The 22,011-nt window shown below is 37.8% G+C and overlaps 1 protein-coding gene across 4 annotated transcripts in view; it reads left to right on the top strand.

Moving 5' to 3' along the window:
* Positions 1–22,011, top strand: part of RSPO2 (R-spondin 2) — a 198,494-nt gene that overhangs the window by 112,507 nt on the left and 63,976 nt on the right. For 3 of the 4 annotated variants that reach the window (XM_054518766.2, XM_024251650.3, XM_054518768.2), the window contains 2 exons: positions 18,484–18,627; positions 21,045–21,233. In XM_054518766.2, coding sequence (XP_054374741.1) covers positions 18,484–18,627; positions 21,045–21,233 — 333 coding nt within the window. The remainder of the gene's footprint in view (positions 1–18,483; positions 18,628–21,044; positions 21,234–22,011) is intronic. The other variant, XM_054518767.2, reaches the window with a different exon arrangement.

The raw sequence follows: 22,011 nt of genomic DNA, 5'->3' as shown, positions 1-22,011 counted from the left end.
TGGCTATTGTGAATAGTGCCACAGTAAACATACGTGTGCATGTGTCTTTATAGCAGCATGATTTATAGTCCTTTGGGTATATACCCAGTAATGGGATGGCTGGGTCAAATGGTATTTTTAGTTCTAGATCCCTGAGGAATCGCCACGCTGACTTCCACAAGGGTTGAACTAGTTTACAGTCCCACCAACAGTGTGAAAGTGTTCCTATTTCTCCACATCCTCTCCAGCACCTGTTGTTTCCTGACTTTTTAATGATTGCCATTCTAACTGGTGTGAGATGGTATCTCATTGTGGTTTTGATTTGCATTTCTCTGATGACCAGTGATGATGAGCATTTTTTCATGTGTTTTTTGGCTGCATAAATGTCTTCTTTTGAGAAGTGTCTGTTCATATCCTTTGCCCACTTGTTGATGGGGTTGTTTTTTTCTTGTACATTTGTTGGAGTTCATTGTAGATTCTGGATATTAGCCCTTTGTCAGATGAGTAGGTTGCAAAAATTTTCTCCCATTCTGTAGGTTGCCTGTTAACTCTCCTCGTGGTTTCTTTTGTTGTGCAGAAGCTCTTTAATTTAATTAGATCCCATTTGTCAATTTTGGCTTTTGTTGCCATTGCTTTTGGTGTTTTAGACATGAAGTCCTTGCCCATGCCTATGTCCCGAATGGTAATGCCTAGGTTTTCTTCTAGGGTTTTTATGGTTTTAGGTCTAACATGTAAGTCTTTAATGCATCTTGAATTACCTTTTGTATAAGGTGTAAGGAAGGGATCCAGTTTCAGCTTTCTCCATATGGCTAGCCAGTTTTCCCAGCACTATTTATTAAATAGGGAATCCTTTCCCCATTTCTTCTTTTTTTTGTCGCCCAGGCTAGAGTGCAACGGCACGATCTTGGCTCACTGCAATCTCCGCCTCCTGGGTTCAACCAATTCTCCTGCCTCAGCCTCCCAAGCAGCTGGGATTACAGATGCCCACCACCATGCCCGGCTAATTTTTGTATTTTTATTAGAGACGGTTTTCACCATGTTGGCCAGGCTGGTCTCAAACTCCTGACCTGGGGTGATCTGCCCGCCTCGGCTTCCCAAAGTGCTGGGATTACAGGTGTGAGCTACCATGCCCAGCCAGGTTTCTGCTTTTAAGAATTGTATAAATACTGGTTTATTGGATATTGTTATTATTGGGTTATTGGATATTATTATTGATTTTGGTTTTGATTGATAGCAAAAGGAGTTCAGGTTTAGAAATGTTGACTTGAGATGACACAGTTGTGTAGAGATGTGCATTGTAGAGTCGGATACCTGAGTCTGTTTTAGATAAAAGCCAGTTAGGATCTAGTATCTCCTTGCTATCCTGTCACATCTGACGATACTGTTAATACTGATCAAAAATACTGATCACAGGTGCAGATGTTACCAGGAATATTTATTATGCTTAAATGCTTAGCAGGATGCTAATATATGGTTAAACCTGATTCTGGTGGGAGTGAAACTGCTACATCATCTACCTGTGGCAAAGATATGTGATACCTCCAAGAGTCCTTCAAGCAGAGGGCCATATATTGGGAAAATTATTTTCCTCTACAGTGAATGGCAAATAGGACCACCCCACACAAATTTGTATAGTTTTTTTTACTTAGGTGTCTGTCTCTCTCAGTCCCACTCCCCCAAACTTTACCTATGTTTTTTATTGGCCATGACCCTTTCTCTTCTACTGACTATGTATTTTCATCATTATCCCATCTCCATCATTCCCAAAGATAGGAGTTGTTCATTGTTGACACATACTGCTTTGAAACCTCTTCATATTAGAATGAAGTGGTTCTCAAAGTGTGCATCAGAACTGCCTGTTAAAACACGGATTGCAAGATTGCACCCCCAGAGTTTCTGATTCAGTAGATCTGAGATGGAGCCCGAGAATTTGCAGTTTTAACAAGTTCACAGGTGTGGCTGACCTGGCTGACTCAGAGACTACACTTTAAGAATCACTGCTACCGTGTAATAATTATGTCACTAGTTATGGAATAGAAGACTTCATATTTAATGGAAGACAAGTTTCAGTACCTTCTAAGCATATGAGTATATTATGAGGAAATGTGTGTTTCTCCCCATTTCTCTCATTCACACATACCTGTTTATGGGCTGTACTGATCATGAGCTGATCATGATAGAATGTGTTAGATTATGCTGGCTTTTGGGACAGCTTTTCACTACGCTTGTCTCTCCCCTTCCCTAACTTTTTTCTCTGCCTCCTGCACTTTCTCATACCACGTTTCTTGTTTCTCTAAGATTTTCACTACTTTATGTGTTCTGGCACATGCATTTTAATTTGTAATTGTGTCTTGTATCTTAGAACTAATTTATTCTATTCTGCTTTTTGTTGATAAAGTTCTGATTGAACTATAGCTTCTACATGAATAGAATCATTTTAAAGCTTTATTTTATGCTATAGTTTAAAAGAAAGGAAGCGGAGGGGAGTGTTTGCGGACAGGAGAACAGGGATCATGGTGGACTGTGTAGCCAGACTCCCTTCTTGTTCAGTCCACAACTGGCTTCCAGGTTAGAGGTTGGACAGGTGCCTTTACTTACTCTTTAACAATGAGTGAACTACATAGTCTGAGCCCCAGTGTCCTCATGTCTAAATACCAGCAGAGACTGTGAGATCATTGCTCTAACATTCTGTGGTTCTATGAATGCTTCCAGAAGTTACTGCCTTTTGACATTCCAGACCAGCCTGTCTCCTCAAACTGCAGATAGAAATGGCCATTCTAATACTCTCCTAACAACCCTATGATATAGTTAAACATTACATTCTACTCTATAGTATTTGTAAACATTTACGTTGCACGTTTGCACTCTGACAAGCTCAGAGAGGTTTACAAACCTACCCAAAGGACACACAGTATGGAGAGCTAAGAATAGAATCTAGGATTCTCTCTAACTCTAATGCCCATGTTTCTTTAATTAAACCATGCAGCTTCTCTTGAAGAAAACAAAATAAAAAATGCATCATTTGGTCCATGTTCAACTGCCCATCATAAAAAAGAAATACATCATTGGATAGGGTTAGGATTTTTTCCCCTTTGGCAGAAGATGAGATACGTAGGTCTTCACTTTGAAGTGGTACACTTTCAGCATTCTTTTGTGCTGGTTTCTTTCCCAAATTGAAAGGGACCTTGCCTACAGCCCAGTCTGCAGAAGGCACTCCATGGGTTAACAGGCTCCTGCCAGCTGGAGAAAGCTCATTGCCCTGAAGTGGCTTTACATCACTATGCAGGTGTGGCTACCAGCTTGTTAATACCCTGGCCATCACTTGGTGAGGTGGACACCCTGCTATCCACTTATTAGAAGACAGCTGGATACTATTACATGCTGAATATCTCAGTTCTTTTATGCTTTCTCCTGAAGAAAACCGATCTTTGCAAGACAGCTGGCTATATTTGGATGTACCTATGACTGGGATAAAACCGTATATCTAGAAAATCCCACATTTGTCAATTGATTTTAGTTTTGGGAGATTATATAAAAAATGTGACCTCACCAGGGCCACAGTTTAATTGAGGCCAGCCAGTCAAGGCCTTGGCATCTCATAAGTTCTCAGTACATATTAGTTGAATGATTAAAATGTCCCAGGTGGCATGGGGTCCCTGAGAGTAGGAGCGAGGGCTCACTATGTTAGTTGCTCTTGTGCCAGATACTATGTCGTGGCTTACTACTTATAAACACTTATTTAGCACTTTGGGGGCTAAGTCCTTTCAACAAGTTATTCAGTAGATACATGACTACCAGAAGCAAGTGAATTGAGGCGTAGAGAAGTTAAATAGCTCATTGAAAGTCAACTAGTATGTAGCGGAGTTAATACTAGAGTATGTGTGTGGCTGATGACATCCTATGTTTGTTGTTAGTGAACTGTAAGTTTCCTGGAATGCTTTTCAGTTTTGTTCCAAACAAAGATCACTATAAATTTGTGGAAGAGAAAAACTGTAAATTGAAACTATTTTTACATTTAATGAAGGCATTCCTATTTATTAACTACTTTTAGCATTTAAAGTCATGTAAAGATAAATGAATCTCTTGATCACAGGATACTAAATATGAATTATCTAGGAAGGTGGTGGTACAGTGGAACAACCTGATAGGCCACTATTTATCACAGGACAGCCCTATTCAATGTTTTTGTTATTGTTTCAGTGAGTTAGTGTGGACAGTGATAATCAGGTGATTCTTTTATTTAATAGGAAATAGTTGACAATGTACCAAATCTCTGCCTTCTGTAGATTGAATTCAGATAAAGATAAGCAGTAATTTTCTGCATCGGTCAAAGAAAAGAACAGTACATTTCAAGTAATTCTTAAAGGACAGTATGTCTTGTTCAATTAGCAAACACTCTCACTGATCAACCTCTGTGTGTGTGTGTGTGTGTGTATGTGTGTGTGTTCACAATCCTGCATGACCTTTGTCAGGTAGATGTTCCTTTAAACTAATTAAAAATTATATACATAGATCTGGAAGAGACTTAATTATATTTTCTTCTTCTTCCCCCCCTCCCTGCTTTTTCCTCTCCCCTCTCTCCCTGTCTCTCTCCCACCTCTCTTCCCTCAACAAATGTGGATACTGAAGATTACAAAGGAAGTATTTCTCCAAAGTCACATAATTACTCAGTAGCAGAGTGGCCTTGACATCTAAGAATACTGATATTGCACTGGTGTCAAAGTCTTTCTCTCTTTCTCTGTCTCTTTCTTTCTTTTGGTTAAGACAAGGTCTCACTCTGTTGCCCAGACTGGAGTGCAGTGGCACGATTTCAGCTCACTGCAGCCTCGACCTCTCAGGCTCAACCCATCCTCCTATCTCTCAGCCTCCCGAGTAGCTGGCACTACAGGTGCGTGCCACCATGCCCAGCTAATTTTTCTTTTCTTTTTCTTTTTTTCTTTTCTTTTCTTTTTTTTTTTTTTGTAGAGATGGAGTATCGTCACATAGCCCAGGCTGGTCTTGAACTCCTGGGCTCATATGACCCTCCTGCCTTGGCCTCCCAAGTGTTGGAATTACTGGCATAAGCCGCTGTACCTGGCCAGAATGCTCTTTTCATTATATAGTCCTTGCTCCTTGGTATGTGCAGAGGATCAGTTCTGGGACCACCCTGGAACAGTTAGACCTGCGGAATTCAGATATGAAGTTGGCATCCCTGTAGGCAGGTTACCCATTCAGCAAATTCAGTATTTTCAATCCATGTTTGTTTGATGATGTGGAATGAGCCAATACGGAGGGCTTACAGTATTTATTGAAAAATCTTCATATGAGTTGTAAACCAAACAGTGACTGAGGCAGGTCTCAATTGATTTAGAGGTTTATTTTGCCAAGATTGAGGACACATTTAGGAAAGGAAACACAAGTTACAGTAGAATCTGCGGCTTATGCTTTTTCCAAAGAGGGTTTTGAGGACTTCAATATTTAAAGAGTAAAGAGCAAACAGGAAGGGAGAAGATGGGGGAAAAAAAGGAAGGGATGGGCAATAAGGCAAGTGGTTATATTCTTGCAAGGCTTTGAATAGTGCTCAGTGAATCTATACCTTTCAGGGGCTGGAGGAGAAGTCAAGTATGCATTTGTCTCACTCTCAGTAAATCTGCATTTTACATAAGATAAAGTCAGCATGTGAAATTACGGCTGTTTTAGAACAACGGGAGGCAGTTTTCTTTTTTTTTTTTTTTTTGTTTGCTTGTGTGTGTGTGTGTGTGTGTGTCTGTGTGTCTGTGTCTGTGTGTGTATAACTCAGTTCCCAAGCTTTACTTTCCCTTTGGCATAGTGAGTCTGGAGTTCTGAGATTCTTTTTTCTTTCATAAAGCAGACCGATATAGGTCAAACCTGCATTGTGCAAGGGTCAACTGTACCTTAAACCATGTAATACAGACAAAACTGACAAAACTGTTATGCAGTTATAAATGCGAATATTAGAAAAATCTGAATTTTGTTGGCTAATTTTTTTTTTTTTTTTTTTTTTGAGATGGAGTCTCGCTGTGTTGCCGAGGCTGGAGTGCACTGGCGTGATCTCGGCTCACTGCAAACTCTGCCTTCCGGGTTCACGCCATACTCCTGTCTCAGCCTCCTGGGTAGCTGAGACTACAGGTGCCTGCCACCACGTGCAGCTAATTTTTTGTATTTTTAGTAGAGACGAGGTTTCACCGTGTTAGCCAGGATGGTCTCGATCTCCTGACCTCATGATCCACCCGCCTCAGCCTCCCAAAGTGCTGGGATTACAGGCGTGAGCCACCGTGCTCAGCCACAAGTTTTTTCTTAAACAAATGGTCAGTTTAAGTGTTTCAAATCCCATTAAAAATATCAAAACATTCAATTTTATCTTCTGAAAGGGTTATGGTAAATCCTATCTCTAAAAGAACACTGGATTGGAAGAAATGGCGGGCTCTGATTTGAGCTCTGACAGTAACTACCTTTGTAAGCTTAGGCAAATGATATAACACACTCTGGAATAATAGCATCCTAGTAAGTTGGGTCTATGAAAACATCTCAGTAAAAGAGTAATATCTGATGTTGGCAGTTTCTTTTTACAGTATTGATCATCTTATGACTTTCTGTGTATTTTAAGTCTAGTTTAATGTTCAGTCTCTCTCTCCCACCCTTATTTCTGCTTGGTTTATGGTTAAGGACTGTGCATACCTTTTGTTTCTTAAAGACAAAACATGAGACATAAAAGCTTTAACATGATATTTAGTAATTTGGTGCCTAATTTGAAAATGTAGCTCTGTATAATCTGAAGTATTTTTGTTTGTTACAAAATTATGCTATTACACTAAAATATACAAAATGGGCTGGGCACAGTGGCTCACATCTATAATCCCAGCACTTTGGGAGGCCAAGGAGGGTGGACCACTGGAGGTCAGGAGTTCGAGACCTGCCTGGCCAATGTGATAAAACTCTGTCTCTACAAAAAGGACAAAAATTAGCCAGACATGGTGGCAGGCACCTGTAATCCCAGCTACTTGGGAGGCTGAGGCATGAGAATCACTTGAACCTGGGAGGCAGAGGTTGCAGTGAGCTGAGATTGCACTACTGCACTCCATCCTGGGTGACAGAGTGAGACTCTGTCTCAAAAAAAAAAAAAAAAAAAAAAAAAGACTGTGTTTATTCTAAACTGATAGAAATTTAGCATTAAATTTGTTAATTCAACAGATACATCTATCATCATCCGTCATGTCAGGCCCCCATGCTGGGATCTAAAAATACAGACTAGCGTAAGACAGGCTCTGTTTTCTACTTTTAATAGGAGGATTGTGATGGACAGAGTTGGTAAAACCATGAGGGAAGAACTATCATAGGTATCTGGGTGCTGGGAGGGCAGGGGATGTTTTCAAGAAACTTCACACACATAACTGAGCATGACTAAGGTGAAAGGTACATGTGGAGATGAGGCTAAGAAGGTAGATAGGCATGCCTAGCAAGAAAGATCTTGTATTTTAAAATCAAGGGTTTGTACTTGATTCTGCAAGTGAAGGTGAGCCATTGAAGCATTTTAAAGTAGGGAAATGACACAAAAAATGTGTGTTTTTGAAAGATCACAGTGTTCTCTTGTAGCTGCAATAAAGCAATCTTAATTTTGTTATTGTGATCTGTAGCACCTGTATGGATAAACCATCAAGGATTTCAGTAGGCCAGATCAGGGATGATATTAACAACTTCCGTAATGGTTATTCTCCTGCACAGTGCACTGTTTGATGTACTGGTCCACAGTTGCAACGCAGTAGCTGCCTGTTGTGAGATGTAGACCCTGTTTTAATTCTATTCCACTACCCTTTATGGAAAACTCAAAGGGCACTCTTTCTCCTAATTTGTCCTGGAAGATAGATTATATCAAACTGATACTCTAAAAGCTAGAATAAACATTTTTCTCTCTGTGAGAAAGATGGCTATATGATTTTCAATACTCTTTACAAAAGATTTTACTTTTATTTTTAGTAATGGTACTAATGGTTGGAAAGTAAAAGTCCTGACTTTCCGTTTAATAGAAGTAATTGTATTTTTCAAGCTTACATTTATTTCTTGTGGATTTGGTAGTTCTTGTAAGTGAGCCTATTATTTCAGTATAGACCCAAGTTAGGCAACATCATTCTATTATATTTCCAAGGCGGATGCCACCTTGTGCTGTTTTTATGTAAATAAAACATATACCTAATGCTTTAGTTTTTAAAATACTTTCACCTGCATCTTCTTAATTGCATCTGGAAATCCTGCGAGGCAGTTAATATCCTCATTTACAGAGCAGGTAACATGCATTCTGATAAGTCCACTAACTGGCCCGAGGGTTGCCTGCCACTGCGTGGTACAACCAAGACTGTATCTACTTTTATCATCAAACTAGATTGGCATACATGACAAAGCCACCCTCACAAACAGAGCAATTAAAAATATCAAACTACAGGACTGGACATAAATGTCAAGCTAGTTTCAGCCCAAACGTATGGCTTTGTAAAATTCTTCCGTCTTCCTTTCTTTCCAACTAGCAACTTCGTTCAAAAGTCAGTGTGCCACAGCAAGCAAGAAATTAAAAACTTATTAAAATAGAATGGAATATTGACCCACTGACAACTGATCAGGAGTTGTCGTTCTTATCAGTACAGTGTGAATAAAGTTAAAAATATTGAAATAAAAGTATTCCGATGTCAACTGAATTCCAGCATCCTCTTGCTCATCTGATATTTGTCTTATGCCCACAGCCAGATGGTATATGGAAGACATCACTATGCCTCCCCAAGCTTAAATGCTACCATTTGGTGTTTTCAAAAGAAAACTCTTTATTTTTTTTTCCTTTTTTCTATCAAGGTACCCCAGGGATTTCAGTAATTCTGTAGCCTAGGGGTCAGCAAACTATGACCCAAGGGCAAAATTTGGACTGCTGTCTTTTTGGTAGGGCCCTTAAGCTAAGAATAGCTTGTAGATTAAGTCATTGAGATTTTAAGACAAAAAAATGAAGGAACAATATTTTGTGACACATGAAAATGATATTAACTTTTAAATGTCAATGTTCATAAAGTTTTTTTGGAAAACAGCCATGTTGAATCATTTACATATTGTCTATGGCTGCATTTTGTGTTACGACAGACATGAGTTGTTTAGACAGATACCGTATGGTCTACAAAGCCTAAAATATTTATTATCTGGCTCGTTATAGGAAAAGTTTGCTCTAGCCTATTTGGAGTATAAAGAGATTAAGAGATTCTTCTTGTTTTCCTTGGATGGGGGTTGAGTGGAGGGCAACACATATATTAGCTTACATATGCTTTTCCATTTAGTTGGGCGGAGACATCTGCATTTTCCAACATTTGGAAAAATCCAACTAAGATGCAGGTCTGAAGCTGATTAAACTGCTCTAGTTCTACCTTAATATAAAAGGGTGACAAGTTACCAAGAAAGGAAAAGCACAAGAAGTAACCAAGATGAGAGTTCTAATAATGGCAGGAATTTAAAATCTGATATGAGATAATAATTTCGTTTACAATTTTTGAAACTTTTCATTACTATCACATTCCTTTCCTATTTTATTTTGAGGTAGTTGTCCTCCCACTGTTTCACACCTCCACACCTCCACCATGGGAAAAAAATTCTCTTTAAGCATTTAACGTTCTTAGCAAATGTGTTCATTTTAATTTCATTTGTTTTGAGAATGATTTCAAATATGCATCACTTGAATATATGAGAAATAAAGCCAGTATGTTCAGAGTTCCTCGTTATTTGACCACATAATTTTACACAAGCCTCAATGTTTCCTCATATTTTTTCTATGTGGGTGGGCAAGATATAACATTTAAGCATTCAGATATCACAGTGAAGCTACTAGCAGCATATTGCAAAAGTTTCAATTTGGAGTTTTTAAAAAGTGAACTGTTGCAACACTTCAAGTTAAATACTTTTTCCGGATACATTTTTTGACAGCATATCTGTCCTCCGAGGTTAAAATAAAAGATACTATGGCATGTAAGATAGAAATCTATAGCTATCTGAAAAACAGTATGTAAATTTCTAGATAGAAATTCATTCTGCTTAATTGGAACTTGAGGATTTAAATCACAGCCTAGGTCAGGATTTTATTGTATGATATAGGTAAGTTAGGTATTTCCCCCTTTTTATCTGATGGTTAAGGGAGTACGGCACTAAGAGAATGTGATTTCTACCATCTGTCCTCACACCCCAGGTCAAAATTGTCTTTAGATCTTGGTTTCCTAACTCCTGGTTCCTAATGTTCAAAGCAGATGATTTTCCATGTAGATGCCCAACAAATGATTGTGATCAGTTTGTTAAGCTGTGTAACCTAAACAAGGGTGAAGCCAGTAAGTTTACTCTAGACAGTGGGTAATGCCCTTTATTGGGTAATGCCCTTTATTTGAATAGTGCATATATATATGTATAAAAACTACCTATATACAGTTTATTAAAATTATATCTATTTTTTCCGTGTGGAGTATCCTATTTGAGCTTCCTTCCATTCACCATCTTGGGCTGCAATCCTTTTGTCCTAGTTGTTAGATTAAAATTTATTTTATTATTTATATTTAATAGTTGTATGTATTTTTGGGAGTACATGTGATATTTTGATATCTGTATACCATGTGAAATGATTAAATCAGAGTAATTAGGATATCCATCACCTCAAACATTTATTTTTTTGTGTTGGGAACATTACAATTCTTCTCTTCTATTTTGAAATATATAATAAATGATTACTAACTATAGTTTTTCCTACTGTACTATTGAATACTAGAACTTATTCCTTCCATCTAACTATATGTTTGTAGCCCTTGACTAACTTCTCTTCATCCCCTTCCATTCCCAGTCTCTGGTAACCACCATTCTACTCTCTATCTCCATGAGATCTACTTTTTTAGCTCCCACAGGTGAATGAAAATATTTGATATTTGTCTTTCTGTGCCTGGCTTATTTCACTTAACATAATGTCCCCCAGTTCCATCCGTGTAGAGGAAATGACAGGATTTCATTCTAGTTTTATAGCTGAATAACATTCTATTGTGTGTATATACATAAAATATTTTCTTTATCTAGCTGAATAACATTCTATTGTGTGTATATACATAAAATATTTTCTTTATCCTTTCATCCATTGGTGGGCACTCAGGTTAATTCCATATCTTGGCTATTATAAATAGTGCTGCGATAAACATGAAAATGAAGATGTATCTTTGATATATTGATTTCCCCTCTTTTGGATATATACTCAGCAGTGGGATTGCTGGATCACATGGTAGTAAATTTTTATACTCATAAAAGCTCACTTTTAATAACTAATTACACAGCAGGTACTGTGCTGAGAGCTTTGCACTGATTAAGCCTCTGAATCCTCTCAAAAAGCCTGTAAGATAAAGACTGATAATACCTTTAAAAAAATACATGAGGACATTAAGACAAAGAGGGCTTCATTGACTTGACCACAGTCACACAATAGTAAGTGGTCCAAGATTCTAACCTCAGATCTGCTAACCACTGTACTATTTGAGTGGCCACTATATTCTCCACGTAGTTCTTATTTCCTGCCCCTTGCTCTTATTCTAAGTATCCTGTTCTGCATTTGACATAGTTGAATTTTATCCTGTACCAACTATCCTAACTAATTAAGGCAATCTTGACTTAAACTCATTCTACTGGGTTATAAACAGACTTTAACCCTGGATCTTCTGTTAATTTAGTAATGCTGGTTCTCTATGTCATCACTCAAATAGCTTAATTGTAAATATAAAACATTGAGTCCTGAAACTTCTGGGTTCATCTTTTATTTAGGTTGAAATATAATGAAGTTCTAACGAGCTGCGTGTTACTTGACTGTATTACAAAAAAATGTAATTTTAGCTTTTAGGTATAATAATTTTTATCAATACATAGTCTAGTGGAATTACTGTAATGGTACATATTAGAAATGCATGATTTTGATAACATAAAGCTTAAAACAGGGATATTTATAACCCCATTGCAAATTTTGAGAGGAAATGTTAAATAGTACTTGAAATTGTTAGATAAGCCTAAGACTAATTTTTAAAAACCTTATATTAGGTTTCATAGTCTAGTGCTTTCCATGTGAAAATTTGCTGAAAGTCTAATTTTGAATGTTTTGGGAACAAACTGTGCCTTTAATTTCTATTCAAATTTTAGCACGCAGTGGGCAGAGAAATCTCTAGAAGTTTCTAGAGGTTGGCTTGATGTTCTTTGATCCTTTCATCTGCTACGTGGGGACTAAATAAATGCCCTGTTTTTGTCATTGACTGCCACATTCTGAACAGAGATGGTAGTTTAAGAGCAGTTGGAGCAACAAGCAATCGGATTTTCATGGTGTGCTAAGGCAGTCTGAAGTCCACAGCCCTGATGGACATGAAGAAATAAGAGAACATAGATTCCCAGGGGTGTTTGAGGTTTCTTCTACTTTATTGACTTCTTGCCTTTCTCCAATAATTGATTGTAATATATATAATTACATTTTGACAGCTAGATTTAACAAAGGTTGATGTTTCTCTGTTTTTAAGGATTTACTTTTCTCATTTATCTGATTGACCATGCTGAGCTATTCAATTAAGAGATGGTTCTTGTCATCTTAATTTAGCTGGGAAGAGAAACAAAAGGAACTCTGTCTATTTGCCAAGTGCCCTGAAATCACTGTTGAGACCAAAGGAAGAGAGGATAGTTGCATGATCTTTGGCTTCTCTCAGTTTTCCATCTTCTCTTCCACTTGGTTTGTCACTTTTATGGATTCATTATAACTCCTCTCCCCAGAGTACTGAGTCTACCAATGGTTTTCCTCACCTCTACTGTCTTCTGCTTTCAGGAAGGTTAACTTTCTGAAAATGTTCACTCCCTAGCTCACTGTCTTTACGTCTAGCTTAGAGTAGTCATTTATTCCCTAATTGCCCTTCTATGGAGCTTTCCCCTCAGTGAACTGAAGATCCTGAGGTGTAAGGACCTTGTTTTCTCATCTGTGCTTCTATGTACCTGTCAGGATGGTTGGCCCATAGGGACTGTTACCTGTCTCAATGAGGAAACATGGTGATGTTATGCCTATGGCCAGAATCTACAGGGACTACTCACTGCTAGTCAGACCAAGCCCCTAATCTTGAACTGAGCTTCATTTTTATTAATACTAATTATTACTTAAATACTTAAAGCCACTCAAAGTATGAATAATTTATAATCCCCACCCAAAGCCTCTAAACCCAAGAAACCATCCCATAACCTAACCTCATTTTCCTCCAAGCCACTCCTCACTGGACCTGTCACTTGCCATATGGATTTTCTCTATTGCCTCATGATGGGGGCAGCCACCCTTGCCAGGACTCTGCTTTTCCTTGTCTCCCTAAAACTTGCTCATCTGAGGTTCCAACTTATAGCACACATCACCTGCCTTCCTTTGATAGTTACATTCTCCAGTATAATTGTTTTCAGGTGTTTAACTGTTGGTTCTTCCATATGATTTGCAGTTCTTTACAACAAGTATGGCTTTTTAATATTAGAAATACTTACAGTGCATGTGCAATCAATCTCTCACTAAGCATGCAAATATTACAGAAATTGAATTTTTGAATGGCATTCATGTTCATTTACTTAGCAAGCATTAAAACTCCACCATGTTTCCAATACTGTGTTAGGAATGGGGAATTCACAGATTGAAATAAAAAAAAAACTTGAATGGCAGGACAGAAATGGGTCCATTTTCTGTCTCTAATGTACTACCCAAGACATGCCTCTAATATCTCCTGTTACATTGTGATGCTCTGTTAGTGCCATGTGGACCCCTCTGGCTTAGCACCTCCAGGATAGGGAATGGGTTTAGGTTCTTAGGGTCTGGCATATACTAGGTTCCTGGAGAATGTTGAGAATGAACTGTTGAGCTGGACTACAGTGTGATTTGAAAAATGTTATATTAGAGGCCGTACGGGGTACTGTAAGAGGATAGGAGAGAGGGTACTCAGCCTATTTTTCTGTTTCTTGGCTGGGGTAAGCCCTTCTTGCCAAATGACAGCCCCATCAGACGCATTTGGATGCAGTTTCACTTGGACAGTAATTTTACTTAAACCAATATTGGCAGTCCTCATTCGGTGGGTTACATTTTTGAGGAGGCACTGTAATTTAGAAGCATGTAAGTTGGCTAAACTAGGGTCTTTTATTTGAACGAGGACTTAAAACCCATATTTTTATAGAAAAGTCCTATGTTTAGTAAATTTTAATATACCTATTATGTAGCATACAGTTTTCTAAGGTTTAACAATCTATCGTATGATCCTACTGGTGTTTTAATGGTGACTAATTTATAAGATTTACATAGAGGTTTTCTAAAGTGTATGGAAGAAACTGTTAACACAGTGGCTATTTCTGGGGAGTAGGCCTGATGTGCCATTCAGGTGAGAAAAAGGATTTCTATTTTTTCCTGTAAACCTTCTGTACTGCTTTGAGTTTTTACTTATAATGAGAATGTTTTACTTTGATATAAAAATGAGTTAATAGAGTTGATATGAATCCCAATTAAGGATAAAATGCTTAAGTAGTTTTTGGAAAATGGCTACAAGCTGGGGGAGAAAATATAGGACTATGAGACTGCACAGGAGTTCCCCCCACCCCCCCCCCCCCCCCCCGCAAAGCAGAAGAGTTACCTCCTGGAGAAATGGCTGAACAGAGCAGGGGGTTGTAGTTGGATCTGGAGCTGCTGAGGAAAGCTCATCAAGGGCTGTGAAGCACATCAAGTAGAAGAGCTCCTGGATGAGGTGGCTTGTGGTGCTGCTTGCTTTCAAAAATATTGGGTTTGGCCGGGCGTGGTGGTTCACGCACTTTGGGAGGCCGAGGCGGGCGGATCACCTGAGGTCAGGACTTTGAGACCAGCCTGATCAACATGGTGAAACCCCGTCTCTACTAAAAATACAAAGTTAGCTGGGCATTGTGGCGCATGATGCCTGTAATCCCAGCTACTCAGACGCTGAGGCAGGAGAATCACTTGAACCCAGGAGGCAGAGGTCGCAGTGAGCCGAGATTGTGCCATTGCACTCCAGCCTGGGCAACAAGAGCGAAACTCTGTCTCTAAATGAATGAATGAATGAATGAATAAAAAGTATTGGGTTTGTAGGTGTTTGTGAGCAGATGAGCTCCGTCAGTGCAGGCTGCTGAACGCATGGGCCACCTGCACTGGTTTTATGTAGTGGCAAAGAGCAAATGAGGCCAGGAAGGCCAGCACAGCTTCAGGTGCTAGGACTTGGCACTGATCAAAGCTTTTAAAACAATGCTTTATTACACAGACAATATTTTATTTAGTTTTTTCACCGTACAATTTGAGTGAAGGAAAAGCAACACTATTGAACATGTGAAATCAAAGGATACGGAGATGGCTAAATGAAGGTTTATGTTGAAGGTTATAGCAGGTTCAACATTATTAAATCAGGGGTATAATTCATGCACTCACATCTGAAAAAGTTTTAGATGGGATAGATGCCTTTATTCTTGCCTGTTAAAATCAAAAGAGCTTAATTTTACAATGTTAGTGGAGTGGCACTTTTTTGAGTAAACTTAAGTAGGTCACAAATACATATTGTAATAACCTTTTCTATGACACTCTAATTACATAAATGTAATTATAAAGGATATGATTCAGAAAAATAACATATTTCAAAATTCTACTATCCCCTCCCCAAATTAACTTCCTTAAGCTACTTCATACCCATGAACACACGCACGCATACGTAGTTTTATTGTGTCATACTATATATATCTTGCAACTTGCCTTTTTTTTTTTTTTTGAGACAGGGTCTCACTTTATTGCCTACACTAGAGTGCAGTGGCGCAAACACAGCTCACTGCAGCCTTGACTTTCTGGGCTCAAGTGATCCTCCTGCTTCAGCCCCCAGGTAGCTGGGACCAACAGGCACATACCACCATGCCCAGCTAATTTCTTAGAGTTGGGGTTTTACCATGTTGCCCAGGCTGAACTTGAACTCCTGAGCTCAAGTGATCCATGTGCCTTGGCCTCCCAAAGTGTTGGAATTACAGATGTGAGCCACCATGCCCAGCCAACTTGTCTTTTTTTTTTTTTTTTTTTAACTTAACAATGGGTTTTCCAGGTCATTACTTATACTTCACCTTGTACTTTTAAATGATTATAGTTTTCTACAATTTGAACATATGATATTTATATTCTACTTGAATTTGAGAACAAATAATTAAGCTTTCATCCAACATGATTTATACCTGAAGAAGTCCTCAGGGACTTTACAGAGCATGATAGCCATTTCAGCAATTCCATATTCTGTGAACTGGTATTAGGAGCATGGAATGAAATGAGGAAAGGGAGCTACAAGTAACAATAAAGATCAGCAAAGGGCCTGGTAAAATTAATTCCAAATGCTTATTGCTATAACTTTTTGGCCAAAAAGCTTATTGGTGTGGCTTTATTTTAAAGAGAAGTCAGACCTCATAGATGATAGCTGATTTATGAAGTGTAAAGTCCTCTTTTTCTCTTTAAGTAGAAGTGCTTTTTTTTTTCTCTTCACCCTTTAGTTCTGTTTCATCCTTTGGAATGCTCATTACTATTTCTTGGAAAATAACTCTATGGCAGGAAGGGCTGCTTGTTTTTTTAAAAAATATAGCAAGAAAACTAACAATTTGTGGACATAATGGTCATGTAGTTTGACCATGATTAAGAGGTTATTGACCAGCTATGGACCATGGCTTTATTAAAATATAGGTTACAGCATGTAAGACTACAAATGAACCTTTTATGGGGTGATAAACTGTTCTTCTGTGCTCACCATTTCCCTCCCCACCAAAGGAGCAGTAGTGTAGATTTGTATGTGGACTTTGACCCACACATATTTGGTGTTCTGTTTATAAATTTGGTGACATTTTAGAAGTTGCATTAGCTGCTTCATAGTGGTCATTTAATACAAAGAAGCCTGTTTAGACTCAAAATTGAAAGGCAAAGAGTTAGCATTTTTAATAGGTCTAGACACAGTCATTTCTTATGTGATCTATTTTAATGAAATTTATTTTTAGCCTTCAAATTTAGCCTTTAAATCACTGAAATCTTCAGTGATTTAACATTTTGGCTACATTTTTTTTTACCCCTTTATCTCTTTGCGTATAGGAACTATATGTCTTAAAGCTTTTCTGAATCCTTAAAGCATGAAGTGTAGTTCTGGAGGCTTGTAAAATGAATACATGTGATGTCACAGAGTTTTCGTAGCACTTTACATGCTGTCAATTGCATCGGTTAAAACTGTTACAAGTAATAATGTACTACAATTTGTTGAAAACTTGACCTTGGAATTTACCGGTCCTGCAAACTTCTTTACTTTCCTTGAAGAGTAGTTAAGAGTGTATTTATTTTCACCTGTGCATGCCAAGGATTTCTGGCCCAGATGTTACTGGCCTACCAGGGAATGTGATCTAGAATACAAGCTTATAAATTATTGCTTCTTTTTATACCTTTTTGTAATGTATGTGGTTTAGTGGAAAAATACATGTTTCTAATTCACTGTGGCTTCTATCTGCAGACTACCTATTATGAGCCTGTCAATTTACATATATTATTACAAAACCTTACAATAGTTTTGTAAGGTCAATGATGCCCCTGTTTAATGCAGGAGGAAATAGAGGCTCAGAGAGGCATATAGTTGTCTAAAGTTACAGAGCTGGTAAGGGCAGAGCTTGGTATTCACACCCAGATGTAACACCTGAAAGCACATCTGTTTCACAAACTCCTAGCGGACTTCAGTGAGCAAGTTATAGAGAGAAAGAGAATGGATTTAAAAGGCAGATAGTTTTGGTAGCTTTCAGAACCAATTCAGCTGTTACTCTGTTAGTTCCAGGTTTCTTATTTGCAAAATGGAGTTTCTACTGCCCAGCTGTAGGATTATTGTGAAGATTCAGTGGAAATATATGTAAAGCCTTTGACACATTGTAGGTTTCCAACAAAATGACCTAAACTTCCACCCCTGCGCCCTACCCAGGTCACCTTCTGATGAATGTAGGTGCTAGCATTGACCAGTGCCCTGTAAAATAGACCATGCATTTTAAAACATTTTAAAAATTAAAATTCTTAACTCATTTACTATACACAAACACTTATTACAGTGTTCCCATTGTAGGCCTTTTGAGGGCAGGACAGATTTCAATGCTGGCAGCAAGTAATTTGTAGAGGGAGTGTTTTCTTTTTCTTTTGAATTTTTTGTTTTAATCCCATCTGGAGAGTACCAACATTTCCGAAAGCTCTCATGGCGCCTGGGACCCTGGGCTGGCATTCTTTCTTGGATTCTTGATGTAGTAAGCTGTTGAAAGAGACAGGGATGATTTAGAATGAGATGGCGCTAGGAAACAAATGAGTTAAACAATATTTCTCTGATGATGAGAATTTCAAATGGGCTAACTTGTGAGTTTATAAAAATTTTATTTGTAAAACAAGTAAATTTCTTTGACTGAAATTTTCTTTTTTCTCTTTAAAATTGTTTTTAGGATGCAGAATAGAAAACTGTGATTCTTGCTTTAGCAAAGACTTTTGTACCAAGTGCAAAGTAGGCTTTTATTTGCATAGAGGCCGTTGCTTTGATGAATGTCCAGATGGTTTTGCACCATTAGAAGAAACCATGGAATGTGTGGGTGAGTAGTTTTTAATGTAACTCTCAATCTGCAACTTTTATTTTAACACTTGTTTCTTAAAAATATGCATGCTGGATATATTTAAACTAAGAAACAAATTGGTTCTCTTGTTCAGTAGAACTGAAAATTAAGTTCTTTGCTGATTTTAAGTATCATGACAATTGGGTAGTCTTATATCTTGCTGTAAAATTTGCTAGTTGTGCATTTGCTAGGTTAATCTACTTAAGTGCTAACAAGGTTTTTTTTAAATCATCTGTGTAATACATTAATTTCTTAATAAATTATCAGTAACTGTTAGAGAAAAACATTTTGTTCAGAAGAGAAGTTTTAAGCACTACCACATCAGCTAGCTACTCTATTGTTTCTGCTATGTGTGGATATTACAGAACTGCTTGCTTAGCTGTTTAAAAAAAAAACCTTGAAATTCTTTGTGCCATATTTTGTTGATTATATGTTACAAAGGCATTAAAATAATTACTAAATTTATATATCTGGAATGCATAATTTGATATATATACTATTTGTGAAAATAGTGACACATTTTATAAATTTTATATCTTCTGAGTGTTGGTAAAATACCTTGGCATTCTTATACCACTGTTTGAAAGGTAAAGATCTGTCAGTGGCTACATTATGATGAATCTCTTAATCTAATCATGGATGTATTGACATGCCCCCCCCCCCAGAATTTCATTTGATGTTATATATCTGATATGATATACAACACAGCTATGTATTAGACTTTACTTCCCTTAAAATGGAGACTTAGGAGAAAATTTGACATTTTTCTATGAAAATATTGCTGAAGTAGTCTGTAATTGTGTATTTGAGAGCTTGCAGAGAAGACATTTAAACAAGTGGTTTTTGAAGAAATATGTGCATTTATGTTTCTACTTATGTGTGAGTTAATACATTTATATAGGCACCCCTATTAAAATAAGAAAGTCACTAGAAGAACATATTCAGAATGTTGAATTTGCTTTTGAGAGGCAGGACACACACATTACACATGTTTAGTGGAAACGCTGAAATCCTTAACTATAAACATATTATAAATAGAGTCTTATGCATTCCCTGAATAAAAAATCTTAAATGTCTTTGAAAAGTCTAAGAAGCAGCTGTGATACCCACTGATGTCTAGAAGACAGAAATATTAATTGTATGCAGACTCTGGACCTGAGCCCTCATCCACTAGCATGAAGAGGAGTTTTAACGGTGAAGTTGATGAAGAGGTTTAGCTTTGTATACCCTTATCCTTTTACTTCCTTGTCTCCCTCCTCTGGGAGTTGGGGGGTAGCCTATTCTCCACTGTGTGGACTTAACATAGGAGATGCTAAAGTTTTTACGTATGTAGTAAAAACATACATTTTCAAATGACTGATCACATTTGTTTACTTTTCAAACTGTAGTAATGTACAACACCAATGTGGGGAATAAGAACTGTGGTCTCCAGAAACCTGTTGAAAGAACAGAAAAAATCAGAAAATGCAAAGCAAGCTCCCCATTTTTTCACCAAGTGCTTCCCAACTAAAACACATTTGTGGGTTTGGTGGAGGCACATTCAGAACTAGCCTGTAAAATTTTGTGTTCTGTCATGACAGGAAATAGTGTCTTCTACCTTAGGTTTTAGCTGTTGACTCTTTTAAAGATTACACATTTTAGTGTCATTAGAACTATTCATAATAGCAAAGACACGAGATCAACCTAAATGTTCATCACTGATAGACTGGATAAAGAAAATGTGGTACATATATACCATCGAATACTATGCAGCCATAAAAAAGAACGAGATCAAGTCCTCTGCAGGGACATGGATGGAATTGGAAGCCATTATGCTCAGCAAACTAGTGCAGGAACAGAAAACCAAACGCCGCACGTTCTCACTTATAAGTGGGAGCTGAATGATGGGAACACATGGGCACATGGTGGGAAACAACACACACTAGGTCCTGTCAGGATGGGGGCGATGCGGGGAGGGAGAGCATCAGGAAGAATAGATAATGGATGCTGGGCTTGATACCTGGGTGATGGGTTGATCTGTGCAGCAAACCACCATGGCACATGTTTACCTATGTAACAAACCTGCACATCCTGCACGTGTACTCCTGAACTTAAAAGTCGAAGGAAAAAACAGAACTGACCAATAGCATCCTTCAAAAACTGAACTAAGACAAATGGAAAGTAACAGCTTATGAATTACTTAAGGGGCATTTTTTTTGATAGAATTATCTTATGGTTCAAAAAATTAAAGTTCCCAAAAGGTGAGTATAGGTCTTCAAGGCTGTACCACTTAATTTTTGGTATCCAAAAGTGGGGTTAGTGAAGGAACACTGCTATGTAAGTTTGATGACAGTGAAGCAAATGGATACTAACTTATGTGCTTGTGTTTTTTTTCTTTTTCTAAAAATCTTTACTAGAAGGATGTGAAGTTGGTCATTGGAGCGAATGGGGAACTTGTAGCAGAAATAATCGCACATGTGGATTTAAATGGGGTCTGGAAACCAGAACACGGCAAATTGTTAAAAAGCCAGCGAAAGACACAATACCGTGTCCAACCATTGCTGAATCCAGGAGATGCAAGATGACCGTGAGGCATTGTCCAGGAGGTAGGTTTGGATATAATCACTACTGTGTGCTTGCTGAATTCTCCCACTTCCTAACCACCCTCCCTTCCAAAAATAAGTATTTGTCTTTGAAGGAAACCCGATAATATTGGTGAGGGGATAAAGTTTTGTTGTACTTATTTAAAAACAAATGCTTCAGTTGGGAAAAATATGAAGTGCATATTTTATTACTTTCATAATACTTTAAACACAACTTAGCAGAGTACCTTAGTAATGAGCTTTCTAAAATGAGATTTCTAAATGTGTTTTGGTGGTTTTTTCTGCAAATGTACCATAAAAGCGGGTTCTTACGAAATCAGGCCTTTGCAGATGTTGCTCTGAGGGAAGCAGCCAACTTTCAGTTGAGAAGAGTTTAGATTAGAAAGGTTTATGGAGTCTGTAAAATCATCTGCATCATTACTAGTTGAAGATGACAACTTAAAATAAACTTGCCCAAACACTGGGAGGAATAAACATTGTCTTAATGTTACCACAATTAGCCGTTTCTCTTTGTTTTGATAATAATTTGTAGAAAACAGCTACTGGTATGTATGTGTTTATTCAAATCTTTGTAGTAATTGTGCTGATTTGCAGTAATTATTCTGTAATAACAGGATTAGGCCCATTTAGAAATTGGAAGAGCACATAGCTGAGGTGGCTGGCCGATGCAGAATCAGTAAGTTGAAATGTAGGTCTGAGCCCTATCACTGTGCTGTCCCTAAAGCAGTAATCACTAGGTTACATTTATTTTATCACTAGCGGATGCTGCATTGTCATTCGC

Source organism: Pongo abelii, chromosome 7 (assembly GCF_028885655.2).
Source record: "Pongo abelii isolate AG06213 chromosome 7, NHGRI_mPonAbe1-v2.0_pri, whole genome shotgun sequence".
Classification (NCBI taxonomy): Eukaryota; Metazoa; Chordata; class Mammalia; order Primates; family Hominidae; genus Pongo; species Pongo abelii.
Note: the sequence above shows the minus strand (reverse complement) of the source record. Positions and strands in the feature narration are given on the sequence as shown.